The sequence below is a fragment of the Ranitomeya variabilis genome, chromosome 2 (assembly GCF_051348905.1).
Source record: "Ranitomeya variabilis isolate aRanVar5 chromosome 2, aRanVar5.hap1, whole genome shotgun sequence".
In the NCBI taxonomy this organism is placed as follows: domain Eukaryota; kingdom Metazoa; phylum Chordata; class Amphibia; order Anura; family Dendrobatidae; genus Ranitomeya; species Ranitomeya variabilis.
The window spans coordinates 460,624,031-460,641,614 of record NC_135233.1 but is presented as its reverse complement, the minus strand read 5'-3'; the positions used below and the strand labels follow the sequence as shown (position 1 = coordinate 460,641,614).

The 17,584-nt window shown below is 44.6% G+C and overlaps 2 protein-coding genes across 2 annotated transcripts in view; one reads left to right on the top strand and one right to left on the bottom strand.

The window, feature by feature from the left end:
• The window catches only part of LOC143806678 (putative transcription factor p65 homolog), a 93,007-nt gene extending 75,637 nt beyond the window's left edge, over positions 1-17,370 (bottom strand). Inside the window, exon 1 of the mRNA XM_077287474.1 lies at positions 16,925-17,370. Within this exon, the coding sequence (XP_077143589.1) occupies positions 16,925-16,985 (61 nt within the window). The 5' untranslated portion in view covers positions 16,986-17,370. The remainder of the gene's footprint in view (positions 1-16,924) is intronic.
• LOC143806676 (UPF0696 protein C11orf68 homolog) lies at positions 15,321-16,938 on the top strand. Its single transcript, XM_077287472.1, is given in 1 exon segment — positions 15,321-16,938. A coding segment is annotated over 1 exon segment (726 nt). The 5' UTR covers positions 15,321-15,330; the 3' UTR covers positions 16,057-16,938.
• Positions 17,371-17,584: the final 214 nt, after the last annotated feature.

Sequence of the window (17,584 nt, the reverse complement as noted above, 5' to 3'; positions counted from 1 at the left end):
TCTGTTTCCGGTTACGGAGTCGGAGCACTTCCGGGGCATGCCGGCGAGCACGAGCGCTCCAACGCCAGGAAAGGATATAAGGTAATGGGAGTAGGTAGACCCCTATCCTGCAATATCCGAGATGGAGGATTCCGCCAGGATAGAGGGTGATAATCAGGCTCACGTAAGTCCCCCTGCAGAGGGCAACTGTTAATGCCTACCTCCCGACTGTTTATACCTCCTTCTAAAACAGGGCCGCTTCTGTTATTATAGGTAGCCTCCACCGCAGCAGCTAAGAAAGGGAGATGTAAGAAGTGCCCTTTATGCTCTACTAAACTAAAGGACACATGGCAGAAACCCCTGTGTGAGCCCTGCACTAACCGCATACTGGGCGAAGAGCAGGCCTCTCTCATGTCTAACATGCGGGCTATTATCAGGGAGGAGGTACAGGCGTCAGTCTCTGGCTTGATGACCCCTCAACCATCACAACCAGATAAGAAGAGAATGAGGGATTCGGACTCTACGTCTGAAGGGGCCTTGTCCGATTCAGAGCTGGAGAATGAGGAGTTTAAAGACCCTCCCGGCAGGGGGAAAAAATACTTATTTTCCTCTGCGGACACGGACGAGCTCCTGGGCGCAGTAAGGCACACCATGCAAATTGAAGAGCCGCCAGCCTCTTGTTCAATCCAAGATGAAATGTTTGGCGGATTACGAGCCCAGACCTCAAAAGTCTTTCCCGTCAACGCTCATATTCGTGGAATGATTCTGGAGGAATGGGAGGAGGCGGAAAAACGCCTAATCATTCCTAAAGACTTTAAGCTACGCCTCCCTTTTGATCCAGCGGAGGTCACAGACTGGGAGGATGTCCCTAAAATAGACATTCCCTTAGCCAGAGTCTCCAAAAGAACTGCAATACCCTTTGAGGACTCATCTAACTTAAAGGAGGCTATGGATAGGAAGGCAGACAGTCTCCTAAAACGAGCCTGGGAGAGCTCAGCAGCTGTAATGCGTGCGAACATAGCAGCAACCTCAGTAGCGCGGTCTATGCACCTATGGGTGGACGACCTAGCGGACCAGCTTTCCTCTAAAACCCCTAGAGAAACAATATTAAAATCCCTTCCCCTCCTTAAAATGGGTACAGATTTCTTAGCAGACGCGTCGGCAGAAACAGTAAGATTTACGGCCAGGAATCAATCCCTATCAAACGTGGCCAGAAGAGCCATCTGGCTCAAGAACTGGTCCGGGGATGTACATTCCAAAAATAAGCTCTGCGCCATACCATTTTCAGGGGGAAGAGTATTCGGTCCAGTACTAGATGACATCTTAGAGAAAGCGTCAGATGATAAAAAGGGGTTCCCAGAGGACAAACGCAGAAAGTTTCAGCCCTTTCGGAGACCACGTTTTAATCAAAAAAGTGACTATAGGGGGAAAGGGAAACAAGGCAGGTGGAGTTACCCAAAGGGTGGAGAATCTAGAACCAAAAATAAAGAATCCACCTTTTCAGGTTCAACACCGAGTTACCACAGAAAATGACGCCACCAGAGTGGGGGGGCGTTTAACCAGGTTTTCGGGAGGCTGGCAAAAGATCACTACAAGCCCATGGGTGTTACAACTAGTTGCTCAGGGCTACAGGATCGAGTTCTCTTCTCCTCCCCCACAAAAATTCCTGATCTCCAGCCCCCATCTCACCGCAACATCGCCCATGTGGGTAGATATTCAGGACCTGCTAAAAACAGCTGCGATTGTCCCTGTACCTCCCCAAGAGATAGGACAGGGATTTTATTCAAGCCTATTCTCTATAATAAAACCTTCGGGGGAGTCAAGAACTATCATAAATCTCAAACACCTAAATTCTTGGGTAGTATACAAACGATTCAAAATGGAATCGATAAAATCTACGATTCCCCTCCTGGACAGGGGAGTGGTTATGTGCACTCTAGACTTAAAGAGTGCGTATTACCACGTTCCTATCTGCCTAAACCACCAAAAATATCTGAGGTTTGCAGTAGAAAAAGGAGGAAAAGTCCTTCATTACCAGTTTCGTTGTCTGCCGTTCGGTCTAGCTTCAGCGCCAAGAGTTTTTACGAAGATTATGATAGAGGTAGTAGCCTACCTAAGAAATCGAGATATCTTAGTCATTCCGTATCTGGACGACTTCCTAGTGGTCGCAGACACGGTAAATCAACTCAGGACCGACTGTCAGTTCGTAATCTCCACACTGCAGAATTTGGGGTGGATCATAAACTGGAAAAAATCCGATCTAGTACCCAAACGGAGGATAAAATTCCTCGGAGTCATGTTAGACTCAGACGTCAGAATGTCCTTTCTGCCGGAGGAAAAACTGCGAGGCATAATAAGCAAGATTCATCTTTTCGCGAAGAGCAGAGTTTCCATCAGAGATGCTATGAAGATCCTAGGACTGATGACGGCCTGCATACCTTGCGTAAATTGGAGTCAGTTTCACTCCCGACAGCTTCAACAGGCGATTCTCTCATCCTGGGACAGAAGACAGGGATCCTTAGACAAGGTGATACAGCTGCCAAACCAGGTGAAAACCTCGTTGCGTTGGTGGACAGATCCCAAAAACCTCAGGCGGGGAGTACCTTGGAGTCATACTCCCGAAGTAATAATTACCACGGACGCAAGTCAGCAAGGCTGGGGAGGCCACGTCCAGGGAAGGTATTACCAGGGTCTGTGGACCCGAGAAAACAGCACGCGGTCCTCAAACTTCAGAGAGCTGCTCGCAGTCTGGAAGGTCCTATCTTCAGCGCAGGCCTTGGTGAAGAACAGGCACGTAAAGGTGCTCTCGGACAACACAACAGCAGTGGCGTTCCTTCGACATCAGGGTGGTCCGAGACACAGGGCTCTACAGCAGTTGGCGGAACGAATCTTCAGGTGGGCAGAAGTGACGGTACTCTCGATCTCTGCAGTTCACTTGGAAGGTTCCAGCAACCAAGTAGCAGACTTCCTGAGCAGGAGGACGGTTCTATCTACAGAATGGGAGCTAAACAACGTGGTTTTCAGGGACCTGTGTCGTCATTGGGGGTACCCGGAGATAGACCTCTTTGCAACCAGACAGAACGCAAAGGCCAGCATCTTCTATTCACTAAACCCTCAGGAAAACCCGGCTGGAGTCGATGCCTTCTCCCAATCATGGGAGAGAGGCCTGTTGTACGCGTTCCCGCCGCTTGCTCTAATACCAAGAACTCTCAGGAAGATCGCAGAAGACGGAGCCAAAGTCCTTCTTGTAGTGCCGTACTGGCCGAAGAGGAGTTGGTTTACCTTACTGAAAAAGATGTCAAAGGAGAAACCAGTTATTCTTCCACAAAGAACGGATCTCCTCTTTCAAGGTCCCGTTCTCCACCAGAATCCGGAATCCCTCCGTCTATCAGCCTGGATCCTGAGCGGCAAGTCCTAAGAGCAAAGGGTTTATCGGACGAGGTGATCTCTACATTAAAAGCAAGCAGGAAGCCAGTAACCTCTTCTATCTACTCAAAAATCTGGAAAAAATTCTGCAGCTACTGTGGAGAAACTACAGTCGATACTGACCGCCTTAATATTCCCAAAATCCTTGATTTTCTACAGGCAGGGTTTAATGCAGGTCTCAGACCCAGTACCTTACGGGTACAAATTGCGGCCCTTAGTGTTTTCTACGACTGTACTTTATCAGCTCACCCATGGATAAGTCGATTTTCCAGGGCAGTTGCAAGACTAAAACCTCTAATAAGGAAGACTATCCCACCATGGGACTTAAATCTGGTTCTTAACGAATTATGTAAAATTCAGTTTGATTTGGAGGATAACCCAGACATAGGTAAATTGTCCCTAAAAACGGCCTTCCTCGTAGCCATTACTTCCGCAAAGAGACTGGGAGAGCTTCAGGCCCTCTCTATTCAAGATCCATACTTACAGATTTTTCATGACAGGCTGGTTCTGAGACTGGACCCAGCTTTCCTCCCGAAGGTGGTCTCCGATTCAAATATTAATCAGGAGGTCATACTCCCTTCTTTTTTTCAGTCTCCCAGAAATCAAAAAGAGTCTCTTTATCATAGTCTGGACGTTAGAGAATCGGTTCTTAAATACCTAGAAATTACAGCACCCTGGAGGGTAGATAATAACCTTTTTGTTCAGTTTAGAGGCCCGAATAAGGGTAAGAAGGCGTCTAAATCCACAATCGCGAGATGGATTAGATCCACAATAATCTCGGCCTATAAAGCCCGGGGGAGGGATCCACCGGGTTATATCAGAGCACATTCGTCTAGGTCAATGGCAGCCTCATGGGCAGAAAAAGGGGGGGCTTCAGCAGATCAAATTTGTAATGCCGCTTCCTGGTCTAATCTTAGTACATTCTCCAAACATTACAAACTAGACGTAATGTCAACACAATTAAGTTTTGGCAGGAGGGTACTCCAGGCAGTATTCCCACCCTAGGAAGTAGTCTGCTTTGGTACTTCTCCATGGTGCTGTCAGGTGGATGACCTGGAAAACGGTAATTAGTCTTACCGGTAATAGTATTTCCAGGAATCCATCCTGACAGCACTGCTAGTTTCCCTTCCCATGCTAATTTACTAAGATCTGATGTGATGTAAACATTTGTATCTTGCTTGTGTTTAATAAAATACTCTTTTTTGGCATCCATCCAGATGTGGTACTTTGAAAATCACTGAGGATTGGTAAGGGGAGGGTCCTTTTATACTCGTGGTTTCCTGTCCCACTGTGGATAAGAAGACAACCATCATGGTGCTGTCAGGATGGATTCCTGGAAATACTATTACCGGTAAGACTAATTACCGTTTTTCATCTCCAAGATTCTGATCCCATTATCTAGTAGGAGTAGTAATAATAATATTAGGAAATGCCTCCAGTTAGAAATGTATAGTTCTTCTGATTACCCCATTTGTAGGGCATTGTAGTAGCTTATGTATCCATGGTTACAACCACTAACAACTAACTGACACTATATGAGTGGTCGTAACCATGGATACCGAAGCTACTGCAATGCCTTGCAGATGGGGTAAGCAACATAGCGAATCAGGAGAACTATACTACATTTGTAATTGGAGGTATTTGCTAATATTATTGTTGCATCCACTGCATATTGAGATAGGATCTTGGAGATGGGAATACCCCTTTAAGTTCTCACAATGAGTTTTTGACGGTGTAATATCACTAGGGGAAAAAGCACAGCATTTTTAACCATAAAATTTTTATTTTATTAAACATGGTATAACAAAACAGGGTCGTACAAGTATTTATTTTCTGTATAGTGTGCATCAATAATAAACAATATAAACGATGTAAGGCTATAAATGACCTTAATTTTACAAAAACATAAATGACAAAGACAAGACACTAAGGAGTAGAAGGAGGGGAGGGGAAGAAAAAAAAAAAAAGGGAAAAACCTCAGTTAAATCGACTAATCAAATTCAAACTCAGCCGCACTACAGGTCGGATCCCGCTGCATAATAATCCCACGGGGACCATATTGCCTGGAAGCGCACCACCGAGTCATTTAGTAAGGCTGTAAGGTGTTCCATCCTTCTGACATCCATGATCCGTCTAATGAGGATCTGAAGCGAAGGGGGACTCGGCTGCCTCCAAAAACGCACAATCAGGCATCTGGCCGCCGTAAGGATATGTTGCAATAATCTATTGGAAAGTTTGCCCATACCCGGCGCCCCGTGACCCAGGAGAAGCACCAGCGGGTTTAGTTCTATATCTGTATGCAATACCTTGTCAATGAGGAACTTAGCTTGACCCCAAAAAGGCACAATTTTTGGGCATGACCAGAATATGTGCATGAGGGACCCAGTGCTTCCTCCACATCTCCAACAGGAGGGAGGGACAGAGGGATTCAGTCCATGCAGAAACTCTGGAGTGTGATACCAGTGCATTAGTATCTTATAGATATTTTCTCTATAGAGAGTACACAATGACGATTTTGCGGCATTCCTCCAAATGACAGACCACTCTCGGGGAGAAATACGCCGCTCCAGGGCGGCCTCCCACTTGCGCATGTATAGAAAAGATTCACCAGACCCATCCCTTGGATCCGATAAAAGGTTATAAATTTCTGAGATCAGACCCCTGGTGTTCACGCCCCTCCTGCAAATTTTTTCGAAATCCGTGGGGATCGAAGCTCCCGCTTTACCATACAGGGAGTTAGCAAAATCTCTGATTTGTAGGTATTGAAAGAATTCCCTGTTGGAAATCGAGAAATGTTGCTTAACCCCTTAACGACCGCCGATACGCCTTTTAACGGCGGCCGCTAAGGGTACTTAAACCACAGCGCCGTTAATTAACGGCGCTGTGGAAAAAGTGAATAGCGCCCCCCAGAGTCGGATTTTCTCTGGGGTCTCGGTTTCCGAGGGTAGCCGAGACCCCAGAGAACATGATTCGGGGGGTTTTTACCGACCCCCGAGTTGCGATCGCCGGTAATTAACCGTTTACCGGCGGTCGCAACAAAAAAAAAAAAAAAAGCGATTTGCCGTTTAATTTCTCTGTCCTCCGATGTGATCGCACATCGGAGGACAGAGAAATGTGGTCCCCGATGGCCCCCAATAGCCCCCCGATACTTACCTACCTCCCCCGGTGCTCCTCGCGGCTCCCGATGGGCGCCTCCATCTTTTTTCTGGGAAAAAATGGCGGGCGCACGCGCAGTACGCCCGCCGCCCGGCACCCGGAAGATCTTTGGGGTCTCGGCTGCCGGGGGTAGCCGAGACCCCAAAGAACATGATCGGGGTTGGTTTGCACCGACCCCTGCTTTGCGATCGCCGGTAATTAACAGTTTACCGGCGACCGCAAAAAAAAAAAAAAAAAAGCGATCAGTTATTTCTCTGTCCTCTGATGTGATCGCACATCAGAGGACAGAGAAATAGGGGGATTCGGGGACCCTAACATACTCACCCGGTGTCCTTGGGTCCTCTTCTGTCTTCTCCTGCCAGCCGGCTTTTTCATCATGGCGTGCGCATGCGCAGTGCACCCGCCATCTGCTGCCATCTGCCGGCCGGCAGGAGAAGACGAGTTGGGGCTAAAATTAGGGTTAGGGTTAGGGTTAGGGTTAGAGTTAGGGTTAGGGTTAGAGTTAGGGTTAGGGTTGGGGCTAAATTTAGGGTTAGGGCTAGGGTTAGGCTACTTTCACACTAGCGTTTTTTGGCTTCCGTCGCAATGCGTCGTTGGAGAAAAAACGCATCCTGCAAAAGTGCTTGCAGGATGCGTTTTTTCTCCATTGGCTTGCATTAGCGACGCATTGTGACGGATTGCCACATGTCGCATCCGTCGTGCGACGGATGCGTCGTGCTTTGGCGGACCGTCGACATAAAAAAAACTACATGTAACTTTTTTGTGCGACGTGTCCGCCATTTCCGACCGCGCATGCGTGGCCGGAACTCCGCCCCCGCCTCCCCGCACCTCACAATGGGGCAGCGGATGCGTTGAAAAAACAGCATCCGCTGCACCCGTTGTGCGGCGCTTACAACGCTAGCGTCGGTACGTCGGCCCGACACACTGCGATGGGCCGAGTACGACGCTAGTGTGAAAGTAGCCTTAGGCTTCTTTCACACTTGCGTCGGTACGGGGCGGTCGCAATGCGTCGGCCCGACGTACCGACGCACGTTGTGAAAATTGTGCACAACGTGGGCAGCGGATGCAGTTTTTCAACGCATCCGCTGCCCAGTCTATGTCCTGGGGAGGAGGGGGCAGAGTTACGGCCACGCATGCGCGGAAATGGCGGACGCGACGTACAAAAAAAAGGTTACATTGAACTTTTTTTGTGACGACTGGGGCTAAAGTTATGGTTAGGGTTGGGGCTAAAGTTAGGGTTGGGGCTAAAGTTAGGGTTAGAGTTGGGATTAGGGTTAGGGTTTGGATTAGGGTTGGGATTAGTGTTACGTTTGGGATTAGGGTTGGGATTAGGGTTAGGGTTGGGATTAGGGTTAGGGGTGTGTTGGATTTAGGGTTTTGATTAGGGTTATGGTTAGGGTTGAGATTAGGGCTGTTTTGGGGTTAGGGTTGTGATTATCATTAGGGTTGTGATTAGGATTATGGATCGGGTTGAGATTAGGGTTAGGGGTGTGTTGGAGTTAGGGTTGGAGTTATAATTTGGGGGTTTCCACTGTTTAGGTACATCAGGGGGTCTCCAAACACGACAGCCAATTTTGCGCTAAAAAAGTCAAATGGTACTCCCTCCCTTCTGAGCTCTGCCGTGCGCCCAAACAGTGGTTTACCCCCACATATGGGGCATCAGCGTACTTGGGATAAATTGGACAACAACTTTTGGGGTCCAATTTCTCCTGTTACCCTTGTGAAAATAAAAACTTGGGGGCTAAAAATCTTTTTTGTTGGAAAAAAAAATATTTTTTTATTTTCACTACTCTGCATTATAAACTTCTGTGAAGCACTTGAGCTTTCAAAGTTCTCACCACATATCTAGATAAGTTCCTTAGGGGGTCTAGTTTCCAAAATTTGGTCACTTGTGGGGGTTTCTACTGTTTAGGTACATCAGGGGCTCTGCAAACGCAACATAACACCCACAGACAATTCTATCAAAGTCTGAATTCCAAAACGGCACTCCTTCTCTTCCGAACTCTGCCGTGTGCCAAAACAGTGGTTTACCCCCACATATGGGGTACCAGAATACTCAGGACAAATTGGAGAACAAATATTGGCATCCAATTTCTCTTGTTACCTTTGTGAAAATAAAAATTTGGAGGCTAAAAAAATCTTTTTTGTGGGAAAAAAAATATTTTTTATTTTCACTACTCTGCATTATAAACTTCTGTGAAGCACTTGGGCATTCAAAGTTCTCACCACATATCTAGATAAGTTCCTTGGGGGGTCTATTTTCCAAAATGGGGTCACTTGTTGGGGGTTTCTACTGTTTAGGTACATTAGGGGTCTGCAAACGCAACATAACGCCCGCAGACAATTCTATCAAAGTCTGCATTCCAAAATGGCGCTCCTTCCCTTCCGAGCTCTGCCGTGCGCCCAAACAGTGGTTTACCCCCACATATGGGGTACCAGCATATTCAGGACAAATTGGACAACAACTTTTGGGGTCCAATTTCTCTTGTTACCCTTGTGAAAATAAAAATTTGGGGGCTAAAAAAATCTTTTTTGTGGGAAAAAAAATATTTTTTATTTACACTACTCTGCATTATAAACTTTTGTGAAGCACTTGGGCATTCAAAGTTCTCACCACATATCTAGATAAGTTCCTTGGGGGGGTCTATTTTCCAAAATGGGGTCACTTGTTGGGGGTTTCTACTGTTTAGGTACATTAGGGGTCTGCAAACGCAACATAACGCCCGCAGACAATTCTATCAAAGTCTGCATTCCAAAATGGCCCTCCTTCCCTTCCGAGCTCTGCCGTGCGCCCAAACAGTGGTTTACCCCCACATATGGGGTACCAGCATACTCAGGACAAATTGGACAACAACTTTTGGGGTCCAATTTCTCTTGTTATCCTTGTGAAAATAAAAACTTGGGGGCTAAAAAATCTTTATTGTTAAAAAATATATATTTTTTATTTTCACGACTCTGCATTATAAACTTCTGTGATGCACTTGGGCATTCAAAGTTCTCACTACACATCTAGATAAGTTTCATGGGGGGTCTAGTTTCCAAAATGGGGTCACTTTTGGGGGGTTTCTACTGTTTAGGCACATCAGGGGCTCTCCAAACGCGACATGGCGTCCGATCTCAATTCCAGTCAATTTTGCATTGAAAAGTCAAATGACGCTCCTTTGCTTCCGAGCTCAGCCATGCGCCCAAACAGTGGTTTACCCCCACATATGGGGTGTCAGCGTACTCAAGACAAATTGTACAACAACTTCTGGGGTCCATTTTCTCCTGTTACCCTTGGTAAAATAAAAATTTGGAGGCAAAAAGATCATTTTTGTAGAAAAAATGAGATTTTTTTATTTTCACGGCTCTACGTTATAAACTTCTGTGAAGCACCTGGGGGTTTAAAGTGCTCACCACACATCTAGATAAGTTCCTTAAGGGGTCTAGTTTCCAAAATGGTGTCATATGTGGGGGGTCTCTACTGTTTAGGCACATCAGCGGCTCTCCAAACGTGACATGGCGTCCGATCTCAATTCCAGCCAATTCTACATTGAAAAAGTAAAACAACACTCCTTCTCTTCCAAGCTCTGCGGTGCGCCCAAACAGTGGTTTACCTCCACATATGGGGTATCGACGTACTCAGGAGAAATTGCACAACAACTTTTGTGGTCTAATTTCTCCTGTTACCCTTGTGAAAATAAGAATTTGTGGGCAAAAAAATCATTTTTGTGAAAACAAATGCGATTTTTTATTTTCACGGCTCTACGTTATAAACTTCTGTGAAGCACTTGGGGGTTCAAAGTGCTCACCACACATCTAGATAAGTTCCTTGGGGGGTCTAGTTTCCAAAATGGTGTCACTTGTGGGGGGGTTTCCACTGTTTAGGCACATTAGGGGCTCTCCAAACGCGACATGGTGTCCGATCTCAATTCCAGCCAATTCTGCATTGAAACAGTCAAACGGTGCTCCTTCACTTCCAAGCTCTGCGGTGCGCCCAAACAGTGGTTTACCTCCACATATGGGGTATCGGCGTACTCAGGAAAAATTGCACAACAAAATTTGTGGTTAAATTTCTGTTTTTACACTTGTGAAAATTAAAAAAAATGGTTCTGAAGTAAAATGTTTGCAAAAAAAAGTTAAATGTTCATTTTTTTCTTCCACATTGTTTTAGTTCCTGTGAAGTACGTAAAGGGTTAATAAACTTCTTGAATGTGGTTTTGAGCAGCTTGAGGGGTGTAGTTTTTAGAATGGTGTCACACTTGGTTATTTTTTATCATATAGACCCCTCAAAATCACTTCAAAGGTGATGTGGTCCCTAAAAAAAAACATGGTGTTGTAAAAATGAGAAATTGCTGGTCAACTTTTAACCCTTATAACTCCCTAACAAAAAAAAAAATTGTTTCCAAAATTGTGCTGATGTAAAGTAGACATGTGAGAAATGTTATTTATTAACTATTTTTTGTGACATATCTCTCTGATTTAAGGGCATAAAAATACAAATTTTGAAAATTGCAAAATTTTAAAATTTTTTGCCATATTCCCATTTTTTTCATAAATAATTGCAAGTAATATCGAAGAAATGTTACCACTAACTTGAAGTACAACATGTCACGAAAAAAACAATCTCAGAATCAGCGGGATCCGATAAAGCGTTCCAGAGTTATAACCTCTTAAAGTGACACTGGTCAGAATTGTAAAAATTGGCTCGGTCATTAAGTACCAAATTGGCTCTGTCACTAAGGGGTTAAGATAATCAAAGGAGTGAATCTCCATGGTCTCCCCATCTATAATATCCGCAAATCTAAATAGGCCCGCTTTAAGCCAAGGGTGAACCATAGGAGACTCTAAACTGCTTGGGAGCTGTAGATGATAGATGAAGGACACAAGGGGGGAGCAAGGTGACATGAGGGCGAATCTCCGTGTGCAGGTATTCCAAATGTCAAGGGTGAACTGCATGGGGCCTAAAAGGGGTGGAAAGGTCTTACATTGTGCTGGCGACCATAAAAGAGAGTTAGGGTGTATTGGGGCAAGCCATAATTTCTCTATTTCATTCCACTTGCTGTAGGCCCATAGGGATGTCCAGCAGGGGATTCTCCTCAGGTGAGTAGCCCAGTAGTAATTAAGAATATTTGGCACAGAAAGCCCTCCCCTGGTCTTATGAGCTGTGAGAACCTCCTTAGCCACTCTATGGCGCTTTTGTTGCCATATGAACCTAATAATAGCCGCCTGAAGGGACTTCAATTCAGAGACCGGAACTCCAACTGGGAGGGTCTCAAAGACGTAGATCAATCTGGGTAAAAGGCTCATTTTTACCGCCGCTATCCGACCCATCCACGAGAGAGGGAGTGATTGCCATTTAGTCAGGCGGGCTTTTGATTCTTTAAAGAGGGAGGGGAAATTTAGTTTGTAGAGGGTCTCATATGAGGACGTAATATTCACCCCCAGATATTTCACAGCATCCTGTTTCCACCTGAATTTAAAATTCAGGCGTAGGTGGTCCCATACCTCAGGGGGGATGTTAAGCGGCATAGCCTCCGTTTTGCTGGAATTGATTTTATATCCAGATAAGTCCCCATATCTCCTCAAAGCCCTCATGAGGTTCGGAAGAGACACGTGGAGATTAGTGAGCGTCAATAGGACATCATCAGCAAATAGTGCGATCTTAAAAGATTTACTCCCAACCATCACCCCAGAAATATTGGGGTCCCGTCGTATGGACACTGCCAGGGGCTCTATGCAGAGGGCAAACAGGAGAGGTGACAAAGGGCACCCCTGCCTGGTGCCATTCGATAAAGTGAATGGTTTGGATGTACAGAGAGGGAGTTTTATGGCTGCTGTAGGGTGGTTGTATAGGGATCTCAGCGCGGACAGAAATCCGCCCGAGATGCCAAAGACCTGCATCGTACTAAAAAGGAATGGCCAGGAGAGGCGATCGAAAGCCTTCTCGGCGTCAAGGCTCAGTACTAGTGTTTGCAATTTCTTTCGGTTCGAGATGTCCATCAAGTCCACAACCCTCCTGGTGTTATCACCCCCTTGACGGCATGGAATAAAGCCTACTTGGTCTTTATGAATAATCGAGGGTAGCCATTTATTAAGTCTGGATGCCAGTAGCTTGGTGAACACCTTCAAATCCGTATTCAAAAGGGCTATTGGCTTATAGTTTGCACAGTCCAAGGGGTCCTTGGGCGGCTTTGGAAGGAGGATGAGGTGGGAATGTAGCATTGTGGACGGGATTGGGTCACCTTGCAAGAAGGAATTAAATAATGAGGCCAAGTGAGGGAGAAGTGTTTTGGCGAATGTCTTATAGTAAAAGTACGTCAGACCATCAGGGCCAGGTGATTTTCCCATGGGCAGGGACTCCAAAACCTCCACTACCTCTTCAGAGGAAACTGCACTATTTAGAGATTCAATTGCTTCAATAGGTAGGGAGGGGAGGTCTAAGGTAGCAAGATAGTCTTCAACAGCCCCTGAACCCTGGGATCCATCAGCCGATGGGGGACCAAGATTGTACAATTTTTTTGTAGAAATTATAAAAAATACCAGCTATGGCATCAGGGTGATAACGCGTAAAGCACAGCATTTTACAGTTCCAGCAAATTGGATAGGATTTAAAGAAATCTCCTGCCCACTCTGCTTTTTTTTTTTTTTTTAAATCTCGGCGTAAACCGACTCGCTGTGTGTGTTTTGAGTCCTCAACATGTCAATTTCTCTTGCGGGAGCGCTGAGTTTTAGGTGCAGATTTTCCCCATAGATTTGCATTAGATGCAGAAAATCCACAGGTAAAATACGCACATAGATTTTTAGGGCACATATGACTATATCAATAAAGTTTTTTCAAAGCCAAATTCCAGGAAGTCTCAAAAACAAAGCAGCTTTATTTCAAACATGACATCCTAAGGCCTCGTTCACACTTCCGTCTCTCAGCTCTGGTCACAATCCGTCGATTTTTGAGAATGCAGGATCCTGCATTTTCCCATAGACTTGTATTAGCGACGGATTATGACGGATGGCCTCACGTTTCATCTGTCGTGCGCTGGATCCTGTGTAAAAAAAAAAAAAGGTCTGTTGTCGGGCAGAGAAAACGTTCAGAGGAGCGTTTTTTCTGCACGTCGGAAAATCGGTCAGCGTTGCTGCCTGTGAAAAGCAGGAATCCAGCGACGGGTCCCTCCTTTTCAAACTGAGCATGCGTGAGAGAATTTCCTGTCAGGGAAATTCTCTCTCACTCGCTCTCTTTCTCTTTCTACTATTGATGCTGCCTATGCAGCATCAATAGTAACAAGATATAATGTGAAAAATAATAATAAAAAAAAAAATCGCAGTATTCTCACCTACAGGCGTCCCGCGCACCAATGCTCCCGGGAGCTAGCGTTCCTAGTAATACATTGCGAAATTTCGCGAGAAGTCGCAATGTATTACTAGGAACGCTAGCTGCCGGGAGCATCGATGACACTGCGCGGGAACGCCGGTAGGTGAGAATACTGGGATTTTTGATTTTTTTTTTAACCTGGTTTGTGTTGTGTATGCGTTTTCGCAGGGAAAAACCACTGCAAAGACGCATACACAACAGGTGCACATAGCCTCGACAGGTCCGTCAGAAAGACGGGCCCAGTGCACACGTTTTCCACAATCTGCACAGGATCCGTCATTTCAACGTCTTGACGGATCCTGTGCAGATTTGGTAGACGGAAGTGTGAAAGAAGCCTAACGAGCCAAAAAAATGCGGTGTCAAAAACACGATAAAAATGGTACGAAAAAAATACAGATCTAATTTACCTAATAGTTGCAGTAAATCTGCAACACCTGGAACCTGCCAAATGCTCAACTTGGGAACGTAGCCTTTTAGAGCACCTTTCACCACTTTTTACATGTTAACCCCTTTATTTTACGATAAAGGGACTAAGAGCGGAACATGACATAGTTTTATTTTTTCTTTTTCTTTTCCAGAGATATAGGGGTGTATTGAAGTCACTTTTTTTTGTCTTGCGGAGTTTGCTGATGTTTTCTTGTTTAAAAAAAAAAAAAAAAAAAAGTCTTTTACATTGGAATGGGCAAAAGGAGGTGTTAACATTACCGGATGGAAGTGCCGACCTCATTTCCCTCGTTCCATTTGTTGCTAGGCCTCACCAGCAGGACCCGGCACTCACCGGTTTCGGTTGCATAGGCGTCGAGAAAATGTGTTTGTGTAAACTTTGAAATTTGTTTTAACATTTTTATTAGTTCCTTTAGGGGACTTGAACTTGCGGGGATTCATAGGAGTAGTAGTAACGTGGCAGACCCCCGGGGCTTTAGTAGTCCCATGGCCGCTAGAACAACCTATTGTCACAATAGCAGGGTGGGGGTAATTCACATTGAACACAAACATACTTCTCTTCCTAATATTCTAGATTCTGCTGTCTTGATTGACTGCTGTCTTGATTGACCTCTTATATAAGAGGTTACTCTGTTGTGGTTGAAACGTGCGTCTGATGGAATATAGGCTGAACTGGATGGACAAATGTCTTTTTTCGACATTGCTAACTATGTATGTTACTATGTCTATCACAGCAGCTATTTTTGTGTGCTGGCAGTATAACACAGCCAGCACCTGCTTTGTATCTGCTCCTTCTGATTTACTCCTACATAATGAAATTTTTGATCCTGGTTTTTTGTAGGAGCATTTTAAAGGATATGAAGTCTCAAGAAGAAAAACAAAGGATTGTTAGTATTCTTGCATGATTAGCTTTTATGAATATAGTCATATTAATTTTTTTTTTATATATATATCTTTATCCTTGCAGTTGTGCAAACATGTTAAATTGTGAGGAGGGCGAGCGAGTATCAAAAGTAGCAGAAGACCATGCTGCGGAGTCCATGGCTGCTGATATGGATCCTTGGATAATCTTTGATGCCCGCAAAACTCCACGAGCGGAATTTCATGAGTAGTTAGAAACTTATCGTCCTTCCAGGGTCCCTCGTTTTGGAGATTCTGAAGAAGGATCTGGTCCAGTAGGATGGATTGCTGTTTATGGCCCAGGCTACTGTCCACAGGTTGAAGGTGGCAAGAACCTTCAGGATACATGGGAAAAGCTCCAAAGTACAGGACGCACAGTTAATTATGAACTTGTTCGAGAGTTGGCACTTAATTACGGAGTAACATCTGGAAAATGGCTGATGCATTTAGATACTGGATTTAAAGTTGACCACGCCTGGCGTGGATTAGCTACTGCCGTAGTAGAAGGTCGGCTTAATGTTGCTAAAGTGAGTCCTCACCATCCTGAAAGTAAGCATGTGATATGTGTGTATACTCAAGACTTCACCGATGAAGAAAGTATCATGCAAACAGATGCCGTCATTCGGAGTTCCGGGGTGAAATGTTTACTGACCTACAAGCCTGATGTGTACACCTATTTAGGCATTTACAGAAACAATCACTGGCAGATATGCCCCACTATCTATGAAAGCCGATTTGATTTGGAATGCATTCCTCGACGGTCCAGAGTTACCAATAAGGTTACCAATATAGAAGTTACTTGAAAAAAAAATAAATCAAATTGCACTAATGCTTAAAAGTCCCATGGAAATTATTATTTCCCAAATGCTGTGACTCGGGCTTCATTCAGGCATCCAGTTTTTTTTCTTGAGAAAATTGAACCGTTTTATTTTGACCAAAGGTGTCATCCGAGTGCAGTCCGATTATTTTTCAAGCACCCATTGCCTTGCATTGCTGACTTTCGGATGAAAATCGGAGATGTCTATGATCTTTTCCATGAACCACTCGACCCGAGGAGAAAAACAGACATGTGAATAACCCCATAGGCTATCACAGGTACGAGTGCTATCTGTGAAAAACACGCATAGCACTCTTACGTGAAAATCAGATGTCTGAATGAAGCCTAGGTATAATTTATGTTACTGCTTATGTAGACATTTTCGTAGCTCATTTATTGATTTTTGTTAGATTATCTAGTATAGTTGTGTCGTAATAGTAAAGCGAGCTTCCAGTGCAAATTGAAGATTTGACCAAGCATATGTATAGTAAATATACCCGGCGTATGAACAGACCCTGCCACCCTTGCTCCGTTCTGGTGCACCTCTTCCATCCTCACAAAATTATCACCAGAATCAATGACTTCTCTGGGGAGAGCGTTAGGCACACAACTTCCACAGCTGATGACCTAGAAGGAATGGACACAGCGTTGACATCATCTTCATGATTATTCCTTTCAGCGTTTGTATCATTTGTAATATATAGTTTATGTATTCCAGATGGATAATTTCTCACTACAATATTTAGAAAAGTGGAATGAAAAAAAAAAAAAGAATTAAATGCATTATCCATTACTTGGACAACGCCTTCTCAATCTCTGTTTCCCCCTTGTAAAATAATAACACCTATTCTTACCTTGTGTGTCGGCAACATTCCAGCAGCGTCGGTACTGACTCTCCCGAGGACTGCTTGACATTATGTCATACAATCCCTGTGGCCAATCAGCGCTGGCTTCCCTCTCCTACTTTTTTGGACTTATCACATACATTTGGAGGAAGTGAGAGATCAGCAGCTCTGACTTCCTCCAGATTTATGTGACTTGTCCGAAGGCAGGCAGAGTGAAGCCAGCGCTGACTGGCCACAGGGATCGCATGACATGACAGAACCCTAAGCTGCACTTTTAAAAGCCTTTCTTCATACATGCTTTAAGGGAGCCTGTCAAGTGATTGATGCTGCTTTAACTACGAGTAATATTAATCACAGGTTGACTATCTGATTACGAAGATTAACAAAAAACTGAAAAAAAAACGAGTTTAAAGCCCAAAATTTGAAAAAGTATACTTTATTTAATTATTAGATGCAATGATAAAAGATGAGTTAGAGGTGGAAACAAATGCTCAGAGGAACAAAAGGGGACGATTAGATATTGAAACAAAAGCAGCAAAAAATATAATTAAAATTTGAAAAATGCATACGACAATAGTGAATACTATGCTGCTCATACATATGAATAATGTATAAATGTGTAAAAAATGTAAGGAATGGACCCGCATAAAAAGGCAGATAAAATGTGTG